The sequence below is a fragment of the Podarcis melisellensis genome, assembly GCF_964234715.1.
Source record: "Podarcis melisellensis genome assembly, chromosome: 7".
In the NCBI taxonomy this organism is placed as follows: domain Eukaryota; kingdom Metazoa; phylum Chordata; class Lepidosauria; order Squamata; family Lacertidae; genus Podarcis; species Podarcis melisellensis.
The window spans coordinates 7,461,883-7,485,013 of NC_138539.1; the positions used below are offsets into that span (position 1 = coordinate 7,461,883).

General features: G+C 42.9%; 1 protein-coding gene and 1 pseudogene across 4 annotated transcripts; both read right to left on the bottom strand.

Moving 5' to 3' along the window:
- Window positions 1-1,087: 1,087 nt before the first annotated feature.
- LOC309374210 (proto-oncogene Mas-like) lies at window positions 1,088-17,150 on the bottom strand (annotated as a pseudogene). Its single transcript, XR_014173494.1, has 4 exons — window positions 16,414-17,150; window positions 15,638-15,816; window positions 12,399-12,434; window positions 1,088-2,134 (listed from the first exon to the last, which is right to left on the bottom strand). The product of XR_014173494.1 is annotated as a proto-oncogene Mas-like (transcript).
- A 2,410-nt stretch (window positions 17,151-19,560) lies between these two features.
- LOC309374121 (mas-related G-protein coupled receptor member H-like) lies at window positions 19,561-22,754 on the bottom strand. 3 transcript variants are annotated; one of them, XM_081918971.1, is made up of 3 exons: window positions 22,685-22,754; window positions 22,352-22,539; window positions 19,561-21,092 (listed from the first exon to the last, which is right to left on the bottom strand). In XM_081918971.1, the coding sequence occupies exon 3, from the start codon at window positions 21,043-21,045 to the stop codon at window positions 20,062-20,064; it is 984 nt and encodes a 327-aa protein (XP_081775097.1). In that variant the 5' UTR covers window positions 21,046-21,092; window positions 22,352-22,539; window positions 22,685-22,754; the 3' UTR covers window positions 19,561-20,061. The 3 variants fall into 3 exon arrangements, with proteins under 3 accessions (XP_081775097.1, XP_081775098.1, XP_081775096.1); XM_081918972.1 differs by lacking the exon at window positions 22,685-22,754 and having other exon boundaries at window positions 19,561-21,089; window positions 22,352-22,633; XM_081918970.1 differs by lacking the exon at window positions 22,685-22,754 and having other exon boundaries at window positions 22,352-22,633.
- Window positions 22,755-23,131: the final 377 nt, after the last annotated feature.

Consider the following 23,131-nt stretch of genomic DNA (forward strand, 5'->3'; position numbering starts at 1 on the left):
CAATCATCCGTAGTTAAATTCCTAGCTTCACATTCCTTAATTATAGTATTGCCTTTAAATAAAAATTTTCTTTCCTCATTACATTCTTACAATATTCCTTATTTTTTTCACAAAGCTTCTTTAAAATACACTAGCGTTGTATGGTCCTCACATATAGTTTTCAAATATTCTCTGAACTTTCCCCAGAGAAACATTGATGTCATGAATCACTTCTGCTAATTGTCACATTGCCCTATAATGGTGTAGATGGCAGACCTTTGTGTATTTCTATATGCACATAGATGGGATCCTCATAACAGAGTCCTGGTTGTGCTCGGGACCCAAGAACTCACCTGACAGGGTTGAAATGGGGGGGGGGGGAGTCCTGGCCATTCCCCTGGGATCATGCCAGGTGGCTTTAGCCAATAGCCAGTAGGTGGCGTGATCCTAGGTGCTTAAAAAACAGCAGTATGATGCAAGTGAGGCACTTGCATTTGCACGGCTGAACAACCACCTGCCCTCCCTAGTTTAGGTAGAGTCGCTTGGCCTTGCTTTGGTTTGGTTTGCCTATTTTGGAACAGGGGCTTGGTAGGAATTTTTTTCCATTTGGCAGATTGGCTTTAGCCATTTAAATTTTACCTACCCCTTAGCAAATCATCGCAACTTATAAGGTGGTGGTTAGGCATTGGCTCAGTTGGATTGTGGGGAGGGGAGGTGTGGCCATCACCTGCCCCTCCAGGAACTGGGTATTCTGTTAAAGGAATCTGGGGATCCTGGATCTCGTCCCAAGTCCACTTGAGGGGCTAGGGCCATGCCAGGACCACAGGAACCCCAGGGTGAGCTTAGATTGGTTCTCATCAAGCTTGCTCCCTCATTTGGTTTACCGCATTGGACAATCACCCTGAGAGGTGGAGTCAGTTATAGTGGGGAGTCAATGCCTAAGCCAACACCGCTCATGTGATTGTATTTCAATAAAGTTGTGGCCAAAATTTGCCCCAAACGTTAAACTAATATAAGTGTCCGTGTGTATTTATTCTAGGGGTGGGTCTAGGGGCCTCGAGACACAATTATAATTTCTATATCACTACGTCCAGATAATAAGCAGTGTCTGTTGAAGTGGCATTTCTTTTTATTTCATTTTCTAAAACATAGAAAGCATTAATCCTGCCAAATGGGCAATCCAAGGGGCTTTTAACGATACTGCTAAAACAAGGACAAAAATTAACAGAGTAAATGAATCCAGAATAGTAAAATAGTGAGCACAGAGGAAAACAGGTGCCAAGAAATACACCAAGAGATAGAATATGACACTTTCCCAGCTATTTTGAAGTCTTCACATCCGGGTTTGAACTGGAACTTCTCGTTCCTCTCTGCAGTTTTCCTCCTCTTTGAAAAGTCTCTGGAGTATGACCTTCATGCTCTCCCTGGATCGAGCCCTCTTGTTTCTCCCAATCAGGAAATAAATCAGTGGGTTAATACTGCTATTCAGGCAGCTGTATAATAACCCAAGTGGTATTGCATAAATTTCAACATTATAGTCTATATGTGGAGTGAAAAATTTAATTAATAAAATGCAAGTAAATGGGAAAGCTAAGAAGATGAGGGCAAGCAGGATGGCTGTTAAAGCTTTTCCCTTCTTCCTCACTTGTGATCTGAAGTAAACTTTTATAAACAGGACCAGAGTGGAAACAGTCATGAGTGGAAGGCAAAGTATAGCATTCATTAGAAGCAGATAGAAAAGGGGATTAATTGTATCTCCAAAAAGATAAAAAATCATGCCAATTAGAGTGAGCAGGAAAGAAGTGATCCATATTGTGGCACACACAAGGGTGGAAAAGTGTGGTGGTCGGTGGCATCGATGCCAAAGTGGGAAGACAGCAGAAACACACCTGTCAATGCTAATGGCTGTCAACAGATATTGACCAGTGTTGTACATGAACAACAACAAATACTCGAATACTGGGAACAAGTTACTATACAAAGATAAGAATGGAAATAAACTCATATATAATGGAAAAAGCAAATAAGTATGTGAGAGCCCCAAGGTCAGCAACAGCCAGATGCAGGATGAAGGTGGTGAAAGGATTCCTCTTCATGCAAAAGCCAAGAAACCAGATGACAGTTCCATTCCCAATGATTCCAAAAATGCTAATAACTGAAATTAAGACAAGGAAAATAATGTCTGCTATATCATATGTTGATAATTCATGATCAAAACTGTCCTGGGGGGTTAGGATGTCAGTTCCATTTTCTGCTCCAATGTCTTCCCATGAAGCATTCCAAGGGGACCAGGATCCCAGGCCATCATTGCTCATCTTGCAGGATCTCTACTTCTGAACTACTCCTTCCATGGCTCTTCCTACCAGGAGAAAAGAAACAAATGTGGAGTCTGTTTTGGCTACAAACTCAACCATATGAAAGTGAGACACTCATATTAGAAATAGAAATACTTTATTGTCACTGTACCACTTGTTTTCAGTGAGATTAAATGAGCCCCCCCTCCCCACAATCTCTCAGTCCTTGTTAAACTCTGTGCACTGTCGTACAACCACCAACCCCAAACGTCAGCTGCAATGTGGCTGTCTTCCATTCAGCAGCCTCACAGCCCACAGGTAGAAAATGTTTTTTAACCTGATGGTGCTGCTTATCGTGTGCTGGCCAGGGTGTGAGTCATCCCTTAGAATGTTCCTCACCCTTCTGAGACAACGGTCTCCCACAATGACATCTAGCGGACTCAGGGGACAGCCCACAATATTGTGTGTTGTCTTAACCACCCTCCGTAGGCACTCTCTGTCAATGGCTGTCAAACCAGCGTACCACACCATGATACAGTATGAGACTGAGAGAAGGAAATCATGAGTTGCTGTTCAACCTTGTTCTTTCACAAGACCCTAATTAAATGAAGTCTCTGTTGGGCCTTCCTAACCACCTGTGCTGTATGACCTTCCAAGTTAGGTCTTCACTAAGATGGACTCCCAGGTATTTAAAGGAAGAGACTCTCTCCACACAGCCCCCCATGATATACAATGGGGCTATCTCCCCTCTCTTCCTCCGAAAGTCCAACACCATCTCCTTTGTCTTGCCAATGTCTAGCTGCAGATTGTTCTCTGAGCACCATGTGGATACCTTTTGAACCTCCCCGCTGTACACAGATTCGTCTCCACCTACAATTGAACCCATTTTAATGGTGGTGTCATCAGCAAACTTAATAATTGTAGTAGATGGGTCAGATGAAATGTGATCATATGTATACAACAAATACAGGTATGTACTTAGCATGCATCCCTGTGGAGTGCCAGTGCTGAGCTTCAGGAAGGTAGATGTAACAGGTCCAATCCTTACTCTTTGTGTCCGATCTCTCGGACACAAAGTCTTTAATCCAATCACAGATGTTAGAAGAAAGGTCCAGGTCCCTTAACTTTCCAATGAGAATGTCCGGAAGGATGGTCTTGAAAGCCAAGCTGCAATCAATAAACAGCATTCTGACATAACTCCCTGGTCTCTCCAGATGACTCTCTGCAAGGTGAAAAGCTGTAGCAATGGCATCATCTGTTGACCTATTTCTCCTATAGGCGAACTGGTGTTTATCAAAGTCCGGTGGAAAACATGTTCTCATGTGACTCTTGAAACATTTCATCACTACAGGTGTTAATGCAATGGATCTATAGTCATTTAGGCAGTTAATTGCTGCTTTCATTGGGACTGGGATAATGGTGGCTGCTTTCAAACATGATGGAACACAAGCAGTTTGCAGAGAGATGTTAAAAATCCTCATCAAGACCCCTGCTAATTGATCGGTGCAATTTTTTTCCATTATTCCCAGCACCCCATTTGGGCCAGCAGCTTTGCAGGGATTGACCGCCTGCAATGCAGCTTTCACTTGATGGTCATATAAAACAAGTGGCTGTGAGTTTGTAGGCTAGCAGACAGGAGCTGAGATATCTGCTCTTTCTGCCTCATAGTGGGTGAAATAGATGTTTAGCTCCTCTGCCAACAACTCATTGGCTGTGACCATGTTCGTCATATTGCCTTTATAGTTGGTTAGGTGCTGCAATCCTTGCCACACATACAATAATAAAAGAGACATGCTATAGTGGGAATTCATGACTGATAAACAAAGGTTTGGGGGGAAATGCAGTTTGCCAATGGGTTATGGATTTTTCCTTCAATAAAATATCTGCAGGCATAGCATCAGGAAGCATATCATTTCTGAACTAAAATTACCCACTTCTGCTCTCTGAGTCAGACTTGACATCTCAAACTAACATATTGTGTCCAAAACACTGAGAGTGGGATGGTTGGATGGGCTCAATCCTTCAAATCTGGAGTGGAGAAGAGGAACGGGAAAAAGGAGTTGAGCAGCTCTGGTGACCAGTAAAACAAAAGCCATTATGAATATTAGTACACCACCCATCTAACTGGGTTCCCAAGCCATGGTGGGAAGCTTCCAACATATATTATAAAAACATAACCAAATGGTGCATTGGGAAGGCAGGCGAAAGGTTTTTTTAAAAATAAAATGTGGATTATTATAAAACCAGATGAAATAAAACTCAAGTCAAATCCACTGTCCTGGTCTTCCAGGGGCCAAACAAATGCTTAAGGGAAGCCTACAAACAGCTTCTGAACACAACACCTCTCCTGTTGTTGTTGTTTTTTCCTGCTGGTCAACCAGCTCTTTAATTTCCCAACCCCACTAGGGGCAACTTTGACATTGGTGGGAGACCACCCCATGGGACATGGGGACACTTCAGTTCAACCCCAGATACATTAACATACTTCACATACATTCCTTACATTTTTCACTCCTCTCCTGTTGACTCTCTTTGACCAACATTTTCTAATATAACATATCCTAACATAAAAAGGACACATGCCGACGAGAAGAAGGCCAAATGAGGTATGGAGGAGCCCTGAGAACCTGAGAATTCATGACTGATAAATAAACAAACAAACGTGAGGAATATTGTTCATTGGAATGTTTGTCAAAACTATACAGCTTAAAATGCTTGCGGCGGGATGCAGTTCACCAATGGGTTATGGATTTTTCCTGCAAGTAAAAAAATCTGCAGGCACAGCATCGGTAAGCATATCATTTCTGAACTAAAATTCTTATATTCTGGTCTCTGACTCAGCCTTAAGATCGGAAACTAACCTCTTGTGTCGTAAACATTGAGGGTGGGACGGTTGGGTGGTAGAGAAGGGGAGTGGGAGAAGGAGTTGAACAGCTCTTGTGTTTAGGGAAACAAAAGCCAGAATGAATTGGGAAGGCATCTGTTTTTTATAATTATTAAAATGTGATTTTTAACAAAAGTGGATAAAATAAAACTCAAGTCAAATTGAGACTGATAAGAAAAATCAGAAAAATACCCACAATAGATTAGCCAGACAGCAAGATTTTTACAATGTGTAATGAATTAGACAAACCTTTAGTCCATCCTGCCTATTACTTTCTGCTCTGACTGGATGTGGGAACCCAAAATTCCTGCCGTCTTCACCAGCCATCCACCCGGTATCCTTCTAACAGAACACTCCAGGGAGTTAGCTTGTCCCACCTATCAGCCAAAGGTGCACAACATTGTCATTCAGCCTCAGATCCCCTCTTAGCTTTGCTAATGAATGACATCAAAATTAGCAGTTCTCATTGCTCTCAAAAACTTTGGACCAGCATCCCTCCGGCATGGTGAGTCTGAGCAGCAAGTGGTGCTCATATAAGCAGGTAATCAGAAGATTTGAAGAAATTGTTAAGATGCCTCATCTGGCTCTTAGCAAGATGTGTAGGATCCTGCCCACATGTCTTCAGTTCTGTGTAATCCATTTGCCAGCATCGTGTGATAAGATGATTGTATTTAACATACAAACTCAGGAGGAGATTCTTGCCTACTAAAGTTCAGTGTCCGAAGAGATTGTTTGCAAGCGGTAAGCAAATTCAACTTCTCTTTGTCCCTCCTGCCGATACAGGAGCCCAAATATGGAAAGTATCAACCTGATATTACTGCATATGAGACTGAAATATGTGATATAGAAGAGTCTGTATGAGAATGGTCTACTGGGCACATGTCCTTGACCGTTAAATGCCAGGACATTGTTATCTGCCACCAGAGCTATCTTGCTTGAACTTCTGCAGATGATAGTTGGGTGTTTCCTGTGAGAGGAGACAGTTACAAAAGTATCAAACCCAAAACTTATATTATGGGGAAAATAACTATATCTGCAGTAATGATATTTAAAAGAATTACAAAACATTATGGGGGTAATTAAAGTTCTGGGACTCACACCATATCCAATTCTCAATCCATGGGTTCAATCCTTCTGCATCAGTCCAACAGCAAGTTCATTCCTCTCTTTTGAATAATTAGATTTACGGTACTTTTTGTTATTCTAAAGCACCAAAGCTGCAGCAAGCAAAGGCAGCACAGTCTGCTGCTTGTGGCTGGAAAGCCAAACAGGATGTTTGTGACTGTTGCCATGGGAACAAAGGGGCAGTCCATTCTGTACTGAGCACCGGATGTTAGCTCAGTGGGTTTGTCATATGACCTGTACAGGAAGTACATGGGTTGGGTTTCTCTCTGTATGTTGAAGAGAGCAGACATGTTTTCTGGATGACTGCTAGAAAGACACAAATAAAGGACATGTAGATACGTTACTGTCTGTGTCTGATTCCCCTCCCTGGGGATATGCAGGGAGGAGGAGAGGAGGAGAAGCAGTTGGTGTGTTTTCCTCACAGCCTGAGGAAAATCGCCGGAACGGACCTCGTGTTGTTTATCCTGCCGGGAGACGCCGGAGGGAGGTCTGAGGAATTCAGCCGGTGCCTGAATAGATAGGCACATACCGATGACCGGGTAGCAGAATTCCAACATTGGTAGCAGAGCGTGGTTCCTGTTTTCATCGCCCTCTGCATCAAGAGGTGGCTTCCATGGATGCCTGACCTGAGAAAACTGATTCTCTGCAGCCAGAAGCTGACCAGAGCAAGCTGGAAGCAAAAGCCACGGAGCCCAGGTATGTGATTTTCGGGCTTAGAAGAGTGAATGCAGATTGAGTTATTTCTCTGCTTCGAGGGAGCAGCGTATGGGAAACAGCTCCAGTTAAAAGTGAAACCGCATACCAAACATTCCTGTGGTTTCTTCTCCAAGGGATTGGAATGTGCTGTTGCTAAGCGACGCCTTCCAGTGAAGGCTAATCCTCAGAGAGGAGAAGTGAAAGCAACAATAGAATGTTTTGACTACAAAGGCTGAGGAGCTCTTGGAAATTTCCAACGCAGCCAGCGTTGAGAGCTGCCAGGTGCACAGAGTGTAAACAAGCCAGCTATTGGATTTTAGAGGCTTGTGTTTTAAAGAGTCAATGCAAGGACTCACAATGGATGCCAAGAAGGGGGGAGCTCTGCCTTCTCCGCCCCTTTTGACCAGTGACAATTATGCATCTTGGTCTATTAAGATGAAGGCCCTGCTGCAGAATCAGAGACTGTTTGACGTGATTGAGAACCCCATTCCTGCAGCGCCAACGCGTGCTTGGGAGTCACAGGATGTGAAGGCCAGAACTGCTATAATCCTGTGTGTGTCAGATTCGCAATTGATCCACATACAAGGCTTAGAGCACGCGAGAGATATTTGGAACACGCTAAGAAGGACACATCAGAGAGATGCAGGTTCTTCAGCGTTGCTGTATTTTGAGAAGCTGACCAACCTGAGGCTAGCGCCTGATGGAGATGTTCAAGCGCACCTGACGGAAATGAAATTTCTGCGTCAACAGATGGTGGAACGCAATTTCCGTCTGCAGGAGGAAGTGTTTTGCTTCATGGTGATCAACAGCCTGAATCGGACTTACAAAACAGTTGCCAGTCAGCTGGGGTCCCTCCCAGCAGCTGATCTCACGTCGGAGAGGGTCTTTGCCGTGGTTCTTTGTGAACATGACAGGCTTGCAGCCCTGGACGTGAAAGACAGAGGGAGGGAAGAACGGAGTTCTAACAACCCCACTGCTCAAGCTACTGGAGGAGATGCTGTAGCTATGAACGTTGTCCGATGTTACAATTGTGACCAGACTCGGCATCTACAGCGGAACTGTACGAAGCCACGTCGGAAGAAAGGAGCCAAGTCGAGCTCCACAAAGTCTGAGGCGTCAGACAAAGGTCGCACCAAGCCAAAGGCAAAGACTGCAAAGGCTTTGATGTCGCTAAAAGCCACACCAGAAGCGGGAAATTTCTTTGTCATCGATACTGGAGCCACAGTTCATATGTGTCGACACAGAGGACTATTTTCTACGTTTAAGAAGCAAAGCTTCGCTGTACAACAAGCCAACGGTCAAGAGCTGGAAGCGACCGGAATTGGGACTGTGTTTCTTAAGAGTCTGAACTTGACTATAAACAATGTTTATTTGGTTCCAGAATTGAAGTACAATCTGCTCAGCGCTTCGCAGATTGCCAAGAAGGGACTAAAATTGTCCTATGATGATCAGAACTGCGAGATCTACAAAGATGGAGAGTTGTATCTTTCTGCCAAAGAGAAAGATGGACTGTATTTGTTGACTTTTGATCAAAGTGATTACATGAAATGTAATTCTTGTGATTCTAACATGATTTCTTTTGCAGGTGTAGCTGAGAAGAACGCCAAGCAGGTCACCTCGAGGGTCAAAAGAGCATTTCAGCGGGTGTATGCTGATGTGATTGGTCCTTTAGCACCTTCTAGAGGCAATGCAAAGTATTACCTAATATGTGTTGATTCTTTTACAGGTTTTGTCTGGATTTACCTTTTGGAGAGACCGAAAGAAGCCTTAGAAAGGTTTAAAGAGTTTTGTGACAAGGTTAAAAATATGCATGATGCTAACATAGATTGTCTTTGCACAGATGAGAAGCCAATTTTTCTTTTACAGGAGTTCCAGAGGTTCCTGAAGAAGAAAGGGATAAAACACAAACTTGCAGCTTCCGAAGAAGCTTGGAATAGATGTGTTTGTGTTAGGGTGAACAAAGAATTGCAAAAGGGAATGCATGCGCAATTGCTAAGTTCACATCTGCCACATGAGTACTGGGCTGAATCGCTAATGTCATATTGTTATACCTGGTTGAGAAAGTTTTCAAAAGAGTTGGGATGTTCTCCTTTTGAGAAACTGTTCCACAGAAAACCTTCTGTTGCCCATTTCAAGGTTTTTGGGTCTCATGTGAGAACAGAAGCTCCAGGTGGAGTAAAGAATGCCAGAGGCATTTTTGTGGGTTATGAAAAGGGTCTCTACAGAGTAATTTTGTCTGAATCTGGAAAGGTGATTCTCACAAAATTTCTAGAGAGTGCTCCTGAACAGGAGAGAGTAGTTGTTCACACATTTCCCACAGGTGAAGATGATGATGATGATGATGTTGATTTTATTGAGTTCAGCAGCACTGATGATGACAGCGATAGCTCAGACAGCTCAGTTGTCACGGTCATTGAGAGGAAATCTCACATAATGACTAGATCCTCAGAAGAGGAGGATGAACCACTGATTAAGCTTAGTACTGGTTCTCCAGAGAGTCCAAAGGCTGAACCAGAAAGCAAGGAAGAGCAGCACCTCTTACGTAGGTCTGAGAGAGCAACGAAGGGTGTACCACCCAAGAGGTATTCACAAGAGTTTGCTTACCTAACTGTTGCTGTTGTAAACGACCAAGGTCAGATTGAAGCTGTGTCTGAGTCAGAGACAAAGGCACAACAGAGAGTTGTTAACCAAGGTAATGCAGAAGCACTCATTCCTTGGAAGTCACACAACCAGAGAGGTACATTGGTAAAACCAGTGGCGGGTAGTTCCAAGGGTGGAACTGAAACAACAGGGGAATGTTATAAGTATAACAACTGTTTGTTTTCTTCTCTGGATGACGCTTTGCTCGCAGCACGCATTGATACTTTAGGGGGAGGATGTTATTCTAAAGCACCAAAGCTGCAGCAAGCAAAGGCAGCACAGTCTGCTGCTTGTGGCTGGAAAGCCAAACAGGATGTTTGTGACTGTTGCCATGGGAACAAAGGGGCAGTCCATTCTGTACTGAGCACCGGATGTTAGCTCAGTGGGTTTGTCATATGACCTGTACAGGAAGTACATGGGTTGGGTTTCTCTCTGTATGTTGAAGAGAGCAGACATGTTTTCTGGATGACTGCTAGAAAGACACAAATAAAGGACATGTAGATACGTTACTGTCTGTGTCTGATTCCCCTCCCTGGGGATATGCAGGGAGGAGGAGAGGAGGAGAAGCAGTTGGTGTGTTTTCCTCACAGCCTGAGGAAAATCGCCGGAACGGACCTCGTGTTGTTTATCCTGCCGGGAGACGCCGGAGGGAGGTCTGAGGAATTCAGCCGGTGCCTGAATAGATAGGCACATACCGATGACCGGGTAGCAGAATTCCAACACTTTTGTTACTCACGTGCGCACGGACACATACACAGATTGTAGGAGCTGGGTTGGAAGGCAGTAATCTTTCCCTGCCACCCATTAGGTGATTTGTGTCATTTTGATGATGAGTGTTACTTGCTCAGGCAGATTTTTGGTTAGCTTTTAATGTGAGCAGCTTGCTTTCTCTCAATTGCATTAGAGCCTTTGCACATTGTGGTGGGACACTTAAGTAATGCCAGTGAAAAGCTAAGGAGCTTAAGAGGAGCCCGTTCATCTTTTCCCCTGCTCAGAGGTGACTCTTTGCTTTGCAATGCAGAGTGGACTGCATGGTTTCACCTGACTTTATTCTCATGCCCCATCCCAGTCCTTCTTAATAAGTGTTGACAAGAATGATGTGTCAAGGTGAGTCTTTATCCATGGCGAATTCAGTTCTTCACCATGCAAAGGAGTCCATTGTATGCATCAAGATATGGCTTGATGGCTAGCATTGAGTGGAAAGTGCATTGTGCCATGACATGGAACCATCTCCCCCCTGTATGCTCTGGTGTTTTTTTCAACAAAATATTGGAAAGTTGGAGAAACATTGATGTCATGAATCACTTCTGCTCATTGTCCCATTGCCCTATAAAGGTGTAGAAGGCAGAATTTTGTTGATTTCTATATGCACATAGTTATAATTTCTATATCACTACATCCATATAAACATGGCTTTTTTTCAGCCACAACTCATCAGAGCTCAATTCCCACAGCCCTCAGGTGGGTGCCATGGCTGTTATAAGAGAACAAGGGCAGTCTTCATGGTGAGTTTCTGCAGTTCTTTTTCTAAAAAAAATAGCACAGAAAATAGGGATTGTACTGGTAGAATGTTCTATCATGCATTTTTTTAAATATCTGGGGGAAATATTTTCTTCTGCTTTCTTCAAACATTTGGGCCCTACGTGTGAAGATTTCTTTACTTCATTCCCTTTGGCAATGAATCTGTTTTCTATACCATTTAGCAAGTCATCCCACTCAACTCACACTGTTAAAGCGGCATTTATTTTTATTTAATTTTCTAAAACATATAAAACATTTATCCTGCGAAACTGGCAATCCAAGGGGATTTTAAGGATACCCCTGAAAAGAGGACAAAAATTAACAGAGCAAAAATAAATCCAAAATAATAAAATAGTGAGCACAGAGGAAAACAAGTACCAAGAAATACACCAAGAGATAGAAAATGAAGCTTTCCCAGGTATTTTGAAGTCTTCACATCCGGGTTTGAACTGGAACTTCTCGTTCCTCTCTGCAGTTTTCTTCCTCTTTGAAAAGTCTCTGGAGTATGACCTTCATGCTCTCCCTGGATCGAGCCCTCTTGTTTCTCCCAATCAGGAAATAAATCAGTGGGTTAATACTGCTATTCAGGCAGCTGCATAATAACCCAACAGATTCCACAAAATAGGCTATAAATGGAGTGAAAAAACCGATTAATACAATTCAAGTAAGTGGGAAAGCTAAGAAGAGGAAGAAGAGGAGGGCAAGTAGGATGGCTGTTAAAGCTTTTCCCTTCTTCCTCTGTTTTGATCTAATGTAAACTTTTATAAACAGGACCAGAGTGGAAACAGTCATGAGTGGGAGGCAAAGTATAGCATTTATTAGAAACTGGAATAAAATGGTATACTGTAGAATGTTAAAAATAGAAGCAATCAAGTTGATTGCAGTGAGCAGGAATGAAGTGATCCATATTGTGGCACACACAAGGGTGGAAAAGTGTGGTGGTCGGTGGCATCTATGCCAAAGTGGGAAGACGACAGAAACACACCTGTCCATGCTAATGGCTGTCAACAGATATTGACCAGTGTTGTACATCAAGATAAAAAGATTGGAAAGCAATAATACAATCAAATGCATATAGGGAGGTAAAGATAGAAATGACCTCAGAAGATATATAATGGAAAAAGCAAATAAGCATGTGAGAGCCCCAAGGTCAGCAACAGCCAGATGCAGGATGAAGGTGGTGAAAGGATTCCTCTTCATGCAAAAGCCAAGAAACCAGATGACAGTTCCATTCCCAATGATTCCAAAAATGCTAATAAGTAAAATGGAGATAAGTAAAATGGGAATAAGAATGTCTGTTATTCGGTATGGTGATAATGTAGAATGTATTAGACAACCTTTTAGTCTATCCTGCCTAGTCCTTTCTGCTCTGACTGGATGTGGAAATCAAAAATTCCTGCCGTCTTCACCAGCCATCTACCAGGTAACACAAGAATCCATGGATTTAGCTTGTCCCACCTATCTGCCAAAGCTGCACAGCATTGCCATTCAGCTACAGATCCCCTCTTACCTTTGTTAATGAATGAAATCAAATTTAGCCACTCACGTACCTGTCAAAAGCTTTGGATCAGCATCCCTCAGGCATGGTGAGTGGGAGCAGCAAGAGGTGCTGGAATCAGCAGGTAATCAGAAGATTTTCAGAAATTGTTAAGATGCCTCATCTGGCTGTTAACAAGATGTGTAGGATCCTTCCTAGGTGTCTTCAGTTCTGTGTAATCCATTTGCCAGCATCATGTGATAAGATGACTGTATTCCACACTGGGTCTCAGGATAGCATTTGACAAACTCAGGAGGAGATTCTTGCCTTCTAAAGTTCAGTGTCCCAAGCAGGAACTCTTGAGAAGAGATTGTTTGCAAGCGGTAAGCAAGTCCAACTTCTCTTTGTCCCTCCCGCTGATACAGGAGCCCAAACATGGAAAGTATCAACTTGATATTAATGCATATGAGACTGAAATATGTGATATAGAAGAGTCTGTATGAGAATGGTCTACTGGGCACATGTCCTTGACCATTAAATGCCAGGACCTTGTTATCTGCCACCAGAGCTATCTTGCTTTAACTTCTGCAGGAGATCGTTGGGTGTTTCCTGTGAGAGGAGACAGTTACAAAAGCGTCAAACTCAAAAATTATATTATGGGGAAAATAACAATATATGCAAAAATGATATTCAAAAGCATTCCAAAACATAATGGGGTAATTAAAGGTCTGGGTCTCAGACCACATCCAGTTCTCAATCCTTGGGTTCAATCCTTCTGCATCATTAATTACTTTCATTAATTGCACACACAGAGAGCGAGAGGCAGAGAGAGAGCAAGAGAGAGACTGAAGGAATTGGGTTGGAAGACAGTAATAATAATAATAATAATAATAATAATAATAATAATAATAATATATTAATAACCCACCCATCTGGCTGGGTTTCCCCAGCCACTCTGGGAAGCTTCCAACAAAGATTAAAAATACAGTAATCTCTCCCTGTTACCCATCAGGTGCTTTGTGCCATTCTGATGATGAGTGTTACTTACTCAGGCAGATTTTTCCTTAGCCTTTTATGTGAGCAGCTTGCTTCCTCTCAATTGCATTGGAGTCTTTGCACACTGTGGTGGGTCACTTAAGTTGTGCCAGTGAAAAGCTAATCAGCTTAAGATGAGCCTGGTCATCTTCTCCCATGTCCAGGGGTGACTCTTTTCTCTGCAATGCAGAGTGGACTGCATTGTTTCACCTGCTTGCTTTATTCTCATGCCCCCATCCCAATCCTTCTTAATAAGTGTTGACTAGAATGATGTGTCAAGGTGAGTCCATGGTGATGTCGGTTCTTCATCATGCAAAGGAGTCTAGTGTAGCTTTGGATATAGCCTCAGTGGCTAGCATTGAGTGGAAAGTGCATTGTGACATGATATGGAACCATCTCCCTCCTATATCCACTGGTGTTTATTTCAAAAAAATTATTGGAATGATAGAGAAGCATTGATGTCATGAATCACTTCTGCTAATTGTCACATTGCCCTATAAAGTTGTAGAAGGCATAACTGTGTGTATTTTTATGCACATAGTTATAATTTCTATATCACTACATCCGTATAATTAAAAAAAAGTGCTCTTTTTCAGGAGTAACTGACCGGAACTCAGTTCCAGAGCCTCTCAGCTGCTTGCTGTTGCAATTATAAGAGAACAACGAAGACCTCATGGTGAGTTTCTGCACCTCTTTTTCTGAAAAAATAGCACAAAAAATAGGGATTGTACTGGTGGAATGTTCTATCATGCACTTTTTTAAAAATCTGGGGGAAAGATTTTCCTCTGTTTTCTTCAAACATTCGAGCTCTACATGTGAAGATTTCTTTACTTCATTCCCTTTGGCAATGAATCTGTTTTCTATACCATTTAGCAAATCATCCCACTCAACTCACACTGTTAAAGCGGCATTTATTTTTATTTAATTTTCTAAAACATATAAAACATTTATCCTGCGAAACTGGCAATCCAAGGGGATGTTAAGGATACCCCTGAAAAGAGGACAAGAGTTAACAGAGTAACTGAATCAAAAATAATAAAATAGTGAGTACAGAGGAAAAGAAATACACCAAGAAATACACCAAGAGATAGAATATGACACTTTCTGAGCTATTTTGAAGTCTTCACATCCAGGTTTGAACTGAAACTTCTCGTTTCTCTCTGCAGTTTTCCTCCTCTTTGAAAAGTCTCTGGAGTATGACCTTCATGCTCTCCCTGGATCGAGCCCTCTTGTTTCTCCCAATCAGGAAATAAATCAGTGGGTTAATACTGCTATTCAGGCAGCTGCATAATAACGCAGCAGATATTGCAAAAAAATCAACATTATAGTCTGTATGTGGAGGGAAAAAACGGATTAATGAAATGCAAGTAAGTGGGAAAGCTAAGAAGAGGAAGAAGAGGAGGGCAAGGAGGATAGCTGTTAAAGCTTTTCCCTTCTTCCTCTGTTGTGATCTGAAGTAAAGTTTTATAAACAGGACCAGAGTGGAAACAGTCATGAGTGGGAGGCAAAGTATAGCATTCATGAGAAGGTGGTAGAAAATGGTATTCGGTAGAATGTTAAAAATAGAAGCAATCAAGTTGATTGCAGTGAGCAGGGAAGAAATGATCCATATTGTGGCACACACAAGGGTGGAAAAGTGTGGTGGTCGGTGGCATCTATGCCAAAGTGGGAAAACGACAGAAACACACCTGTCCATGCTAATGGCTGTCAACAGGTATTGACCAGTGCTGTACATAAACAACAACAAATTATCGAATACTGCAAACAAGTTAATATAAAAAGGTAAGAATGGAAATAACGTCAAAATTCTCATAATCGAAAGAGGAGGTAAGCTCATGAGAGCCCCAAGGTCAGCAACAGCCAGATGCAGTATGAAAGTGGTGAAAGGATTCCTCTTCATGCAAAAGCCAAGAAACCAGATGACAGTTCCATTCCCAATGATTCCAAAAATGCTAATAAGTAAAATGGAGATGCAGATAAGAATGTCTGCTATACGATATGGTGATAATTCATGATCAAAACCATCCTGGGGGGTTAGGATGTCAGTGTCATTTTCTGCTCCAATGTCTTCCCATGAAGCATTCCAAGGGGACCAGGATCCCAGGCCATCATTGCTCATCTTGCTAGATCTGTATTTTTGAGTACTATTTCTTGTATAGATCTTACTACCAGGAGAAAATAAACAAATGTGGAGTCAGTTTTGGCTATAAAGCACAACCATATTAAAATGAGGCATTCAAACAATAGCAAAAGAGACATGCTATATTGGGAATTCATGACTGATGAACAAACAAACACTTTAGGAATATTGTTTGTTTTTTTTTGAGTGTTTGTTGAAACACATCAGTTTCAAAGGCTTAGAGGGGAAATGCAATATTCTGGTGGGTTATGGATCTTTCCTACGAGTAAAAAATCGACATTCACAATATCAATAAGCATTTGGAAAGTCAAATTTCTCAACAAGAAATATGAAAATCTGAAAATGACCCACAATAGCTTAGCCAGACAGCAAGATTTTTACAATGTAGAATGTATTAGACAAAGCATTACTCTATCCTGCCTAGTACTTTCTGCTCTGACTGGATGTGGAAACCAAAAAATCCTGCCGTCTTCACCAGCCATCCACCCGGTATCCTTCTAACAGAACACTCCATGGAGTTAGCTTGTCCCACCTATCTGCCAAAGATGCACAGCATTGCCATTCAGCTACACTTGCCTTCTACCTTTCTAAGGAATTATATCAAAATTAGCTATTCGCATACCTGTCAAAAGCTTTGGCTCAGCATCCCTCAGGCATGGTGAATGGGAGCAGCAAGTGGTGCTGGAATAAGCAGGTAATCGGAAGATTTGCAGAAATTGTTAAGACGCCTCATCTGGTTCTTAGCAAGAAGTGTAGGATTCTGCCCATGTGTGTTCAGTTCTGTGTGATCCATTTGCCAGCATCGTGTGATAAGCTGGTTGCTTTGTGCATTGGGTCTCAGGATAGCATTTGGCAAACTCAGGAGGAGACTCTTGCCTTCTAAAGTTCAGTGTCCCTGTCAGGCACTCTTGAGAAGAGAGAGTTTGCAAGTGGTAAGCAAGTCTAACTTCTCTTTGTCCCTATCTGGAGAAATATCTTTATTGATTAGAGTGTCACCTGACCCATTAACAGAAAGACTAACCAGTCTATTTAGAGAGTAATCAGCTTGCGGTTGGTTCTTCAGGGGAAGAACGTAGACTGGGGTGGAGAAATATATCTGAAGAACAAAAAAGAGAGTCCTGCTAGATCAGGTCAGTGGCCCTTGTAGTCAATTGTCCTGGTCTCACAGTGGCCAAACAGATGGTTCAAGGAAGACCACAACAGCTTCTGAACGCAACAGTACTCTCCTCCCCCGTGATGTTCTGCTGCCAGGCCTTAATCGCCTTAATTTTTCAACCCCCTTGGGAAAACTTTGACATGTATGGGAGGCCAATCTGCTTTTTTTGGTGGGGTGTGGGCACACTTCTGTCCGATCCCGTATGCACCAGTTCTTCAAAGCCTCTATTCTTTAAAGCCTCTTCATTCCATCCTGGGGGACATGGAGAAAAATATCTCAGTCTGAGTAAGGCTTAGCCATACCATAAGATGTTATTTTTGGTGCTTTTTCGTGGGAGAGAAAAAAAGAAAGAAGGAGAGAAAGCCACTCCATTCTATGCCACTCCAACTCACTCTCACTCATTCAACATTCCATCCCACTGAGTTTTCAGTGGGGTGTTCAGAGGTTTTTATGGCCCTCTCAGAGCTACCCACATCTACTGAAGTATGCCTCTTATGTAAAGGTCGTACAGTTTTGGCTACAGGAGTATCAACTTGGTGTTACTGCACATGAGACTGATATATACGAATATGTATGAAATACTGGGCACATGTTCTTGGCAGTTAAACACCAGGGCATTATTATCTGCCATCAGAGCTATCTTGCTTGGGCATGTGTAGATGATAGTCAGGTGTTTCCTCTCGATGAAGACAGTTACAATATGTCATGTGAAAAAGAACTATATACAAAAGCATTCCCAAACAGCCTTCTGCAAAATAAATAAAATCACTAGTCTTGTCAACACTCTTTTGACTCATCTCAAAGTTTTGCATGAGAGAGCCATGAACCTTGACCTTGCCTGCACATTTGCATTCCAGTGCTGAACTAAGAGTGGAGAGAGCTAGATTGAACTCACTATTTAGCAATGGCACTTAGTGAGTGCCCTTGATTCAGTCACACACTCACCCTAACCTACCTCACAGAATTGTTGTAAGGATAAACTGAAAGGTGATGCATACCATGTATACCATATTTTAAGGGACATGGGTGGCGCTGTGATCTAAACCACTAAGCCTCTTGGGCTTGCCGATCAGAAGGTCAGCAGTTTGAATCCCCATGACAGGATGAGCTCCTGTTACTCTGTCCCAGCTCCTGCCAACCTAGCAGTCTGAAAGCATGCTGGTTCAAGTAGATAAATAGGTACAGCTGTAGCAGGAAGGTAAACGGCGTTTCCATGCACTCTGGTTTTCATCACGGTGTTTCATTGCACCAGAAGTGGTTTAGTCATGCTGGCTGCATGACCCAGAAAGCCATCTGTGGAAAAATGCCGGCTCCCTCAGCCTGAAAGCGAGATGAGACCACACCCCATAGTCACCTTTGGCTGGACTTAACCATCCAGGGGTCCTTTACCTTTAAAGGTAAAGGGACCCCTGACCATTAGGTCCAGTCGTGACCGACTCTGGGGTGGCGGCGCTCATCTTGCTTTACTGGCCGAGGGAGCCAGTGTACAGCTTCCGGGTCATGTGGCCAGCATGACTAAGCCACTTCTGGCAAACCAGAGCAGCACATGGAAACGCTATTTACCTTCCCGCTGGAGCAGTTCCTATTTATCTACTTGCACTTTGATGTGCTTTCAACCTGCTAGGTGGCCGGGAGCAGGGACAGAGCAACAGGAGCTCACCCTGTCGTGGGGATTCGAACCACCAACCTTCTGATCAGCAAGTCCTAGGCTCTGGTTTAACCCACAGCACCACCCGCGTCCCTTCCTTTACCTTTACTTATATCATATTTAGTTGGTATAGCATACCCCTTATCCCAGGCCTCATCCTGAAGGAGAGTAGGGAGGTTTTCCTGGCATCCCCATGCCTTTGCATGCTGGTGAGGCATTCCTTATCCGGCTCCTAAAAGCTATTGCTAAATAAATGCTGCTGGCAAGAAGCTTTGGGGAAGAGGTAGGTTAAATCTTGCTCCCCTCGTGTGCACCAGTTGCATGTGAGTTGGGGGCAGGGGCAGAAAAAGCATCTGATATGTCCAGCTGCAATTGCATGACATCACCTCAGAGTTCTCTGTGTTTACTTTTAGTCAGGGTGAAGCAAAGAGTCTTATGCAAAGTGCTCTCAGTGTGTTTGATTAATAGTGCTCTGATGTTGCCTTCCACAAATGCAGAGCCATATCTGGGGTGGGGGGGAGGTTTACGCCAGGACTTTTGCCCTGGGTGAAATCTCCAAGGTGTACCATTGATGCTCCTAGCTTGCCAGTCATTTTACTGTCTGGGCTTTAGAACAGTTCTCCCTGCAGCTCTGTGTGTGAGAGACCGAGAGTGGGAATGTAGGGTGGGGAGAAGACTATTTCCAAATCCTTTCCCTCCTCCTTCCTTTTCTCCCACCCAGATTTTGGACTTCTCTCTGTCACAGCCTCTTCCTGCTCACTAAAACCTGCTACCTCTTCAGCTTCCAACACCACCACCTCCTCCTCCTCTTCCCAGTCTCCTCCCTCTGACCCCTCATAGTTGTCCCACCACCAATCCCCTGGCTCTGAGTCTTCTTCCCTGGGGGTTCTTCAGCTGCCCCTTCTCTGCCCCTACCCAGTCCATGACAGCATTTTACAACAGCAATGCAAACAATTGTAGACATGTTACAGCTAGATGCAAACTTGTATTAGAAACGGTGGCTTACAAAGCAATGCAAGGGGTGATTATACATACAAGATTACAGTATATCAAATATAGATGAAGGGTTTTTGTACATTCATGATTCTGGTAATCATGTAAAACAGAGACATGGTTTGTAAAACAGAGACATGGTTTTGATGGTATAGCATGCTTTGCTTCATAACACTACAAGACTTAGAATAATTAAGAGCTTCCGAGTTCATCTAGTTCACCCACCTGCTGAAATTCTAAACACATCCTGGAATCAATAGCCCACACTGAATACAGGTCAAGAAAAGTACTGGTAATAGAAACCAAAATTACACAGGTCTGCTTCAAAGAAACTAGGATTATAAATCTTTTGGAGCCATCAAAACTTAATCTCAGCAGTGGAATATAAATATACACTTGTTTACTTGGTAGGAGCTAGAACAACTTATAGTAACCAGAGTGGTATAGCTATAAGTTGTACTCTTTCAAAGCCATCACAAGGGTCTTAAAGCACAGGTCTCCACTTCTTCTGTTTGGTTTTCTTCTTCCTTGAAAATATTTTGGAGTATGGCTTTCATGCCCTTTACATGCCCGCCTCTCTTTCGTCTCCCAAACACGAAATAGAGCAAAGGGTTAACACTGCTGTTCAGAGTGGCACACAAGTAGCCATATTGCAATCGATGCAAAGTTGGAATATGGAAAACATAATGGCCAATGTAAAAGGCATTCAGTGGAAAAGAAAGAAAGATAAAGAAGAAAAGAGTAAGGAGGATGACTATAATGAGCTTGCCCCGCTTCTGCTGTTGTGTTTTAAAGCAGACCTTGATGAACAGGATCAATGTGGAGACAATTATTAGTGGGAGACAAAAGAAGCCATTCTCAATGTACTGGTAGAGTCTTACGGAACCATGATACTCTTTAATAGCCAGGTAGAGAATGAAATGTGTTGCAGGGAGAAAGAAAGAAAGCACCCATATGAAGGCACACAAAACAATGGACAAACGTGGCGGTCGGTGGCATCCATACCAAACTGGGAAGAGTACAGACACACACCTGTCAATGCTGATGGCTGTCAGCAGAAACTGACCCGCGTTGTACATGAATTGGAAAATATCTTCAAAGAATTCAAACGCAACACCCTCATCCTGTTTGCGATTCTGAAGCCAGCGTATTTCTAGAATAAGGTCCACAGCAAGTAAACCAAAGTCTGCAACGGCGAGGTTCAGGATGTACGTGGTGAAGGGGGTCCTCTGAATACGGAATCCAAGCAGCCAGATGACAGCTCCATTCCCCAAGCATCCCAAAATGCAAACTATAATTATTGATACACACACTATATACATTGTTACTGTCTTGTATACAAATTCTGGATCATCATTACTGTGACTACTGTTGGGGTAAGTGCTTGCGTTGAAGGCTGCATAATATTTCTCTCCAGCATTCAAAGGGGACAGGGATGTTGGGCTGAAGATGGCCATTGTGCTCAACCTTTGCTTTTGTGTATCGTCTGGTGTGGATAGTCCTGCTGGAAGACATGGAGAAAAAGTGGGATTAGCCTTTGCAGCTGGTCAGCAATGATAAAAAGTAACACGTTCATTGGGACACAGGTGGCGCTGTGGTCGAAACCACAGCGCCTAGTGCTTGCCGATCAGAAGGTCGGTGGTTCAAATCCCCATGACGGGGTGAGCTCCCATTGCTCAGTCCCTGCTCCTGCCAACCTAGCAGTTCGAAAGAACGTCAAAGTGTGAATAGATAAATAGGTATCTGTGCGCTGCTCTGGTTTGCCAGAAGTGGCTTAGTCATGCTGGCCACATGACCCAGAAGCTGTACACCGGCTCCCTCAGCCAGTAAAGTGAGATGAGCACTGCAACCCCAGAATTTTCTGCGACTGGACCTAACGGTCAGGGGTCCCTTTACCTTTAACACGTTTATTGGAGTCAACAAAGAGACCATGTCAAGAAGGGGCCAGATTGCCAGCAGAAGCAGTGAGAGTAGGGGAAAGAAAAATAGTATTCAAGGCTGGGTAATATGCCCACAAGCTTTGGCTGGCTGGCTCACTAATTAATAAGAATATATATAACCCCAGTACGTGACCCAGAAGTGTCTTCGGACAGCGCTGGCCCCCCGGCCTCTTAAGCGAGTTGGGTGCGCAACCCCAGAGTCAGTCACGACTGGCCTGTATGGGCAGGGGTACCTTTACCTTTTCCTTTATATAACCCCAGTAGGCTAAACTACCCAAGCTGGCTGCTTCGTGTTGTTTGTTTGTTGTTAGCAAATTCTAATGCTTCTGCTGCTAATAGTAATAATTCTTAGCAATGAGAACAGAATAAAAATATATTTTAAAAATGCAAAATGTTCTGGATTTCTTTTTCTTTCTATAAGGATGGGAGAAGAATTAATTTGGAAAGGTTAGAAAGGAAATAAAAGCTGGACAAATGACAACAAACACTTTCTAATAGACAGCATTTGCAAAAGCGTCCTGCATTTAAAAAAATTAAGACTTCACCACCTTACCCCAAGTACGGTGACTGGAGAGTTTTGGGTAAGGCGATAAGACTTTTAAGCTGGACCTGCAGATCTCAACAATTAAAACAATAATTAATTTGATTTTGGGTAAAGGCACGTAGATTTATTTTGTTTAGGATAAAGATGAAGAGGTCAAGCCAAAAGCTTCAGAGGAAATACTGGCTTTGAGAAGGGGAGTGGAGAAAAAGAATGGAAAGTGATCTCTGAGATGAGAAAATTGTGCCATCAGGAAAAGAACCTCTACAAAACATTTCCTACCTTATTCCAACCACAGATGTTTGCTCACAAGGTTTGAGATGTTCTCTGATGCCTCTAGGATATCAGTTGATATTTCTTCTCTGTGTTCAAAATAAAATACTCATCCAGAAGTCAGCACACATTTTGAGCAGAGAATGTCAAATGGAAGAGTTGTTTGCTGAGCAAGTGTGGGGCAGATAACGGAAATCCTGTTAACAAGTGCAAATCCATTAGTTGGTGCCCAACTTAGCCACGGATTGTCTTTTGCTTCCTGATGCTTCAAGAATCTCCTGTGAGTGTGTGTTCCTTTATAACTTACAAAAACCTCAGGTGATATATGCACTTTATACTTACAAGTGCTTCCAGGGTCACAGCTGATAGTAAAATTTGACATTTGGATTCCGGACAATCAACTGTCAGATGAACTTTAGTACTGGACACTGCGAGATCAATAGCTCAAGTGAACTTTACTCCAGTAAACATGCAATTTCTTCTTTAGCCAATTTTTGCATGTGCCTAAGGGAGGGGAAAGTGGATTTAGAGCGAACTGTTTCTATGTCATGCCCTTTGCCAGACCCCAAGAAGACATATTGCGCAAATGGTGAGATTTGAGAAATGCTGAGATGCAGCAATCATTAGCTGAGATTCCTGCATTGCAGGGGGCTGGACCAGATGACCTTTGGGGTTCCTTTCAACTCTACAGTTCTATGATTCTATGAAATGCACCATAACATTTTAACCACAAATTGCCAAGCTAACTCTTTTAGAAGGTAAACATTCTAGTGTGGTCGAAGGCTGAAA

Bases quoted from the DNA above. Each gene is read 5' to 3' on its own strand.
- LOC309374121 (XM_081918971.1), bottom strand. From the start codon at position 21,045: ATGGCCATCTTCAGCCCAACATCCCTGTCCCCTTTGAATGCTGGAGAG.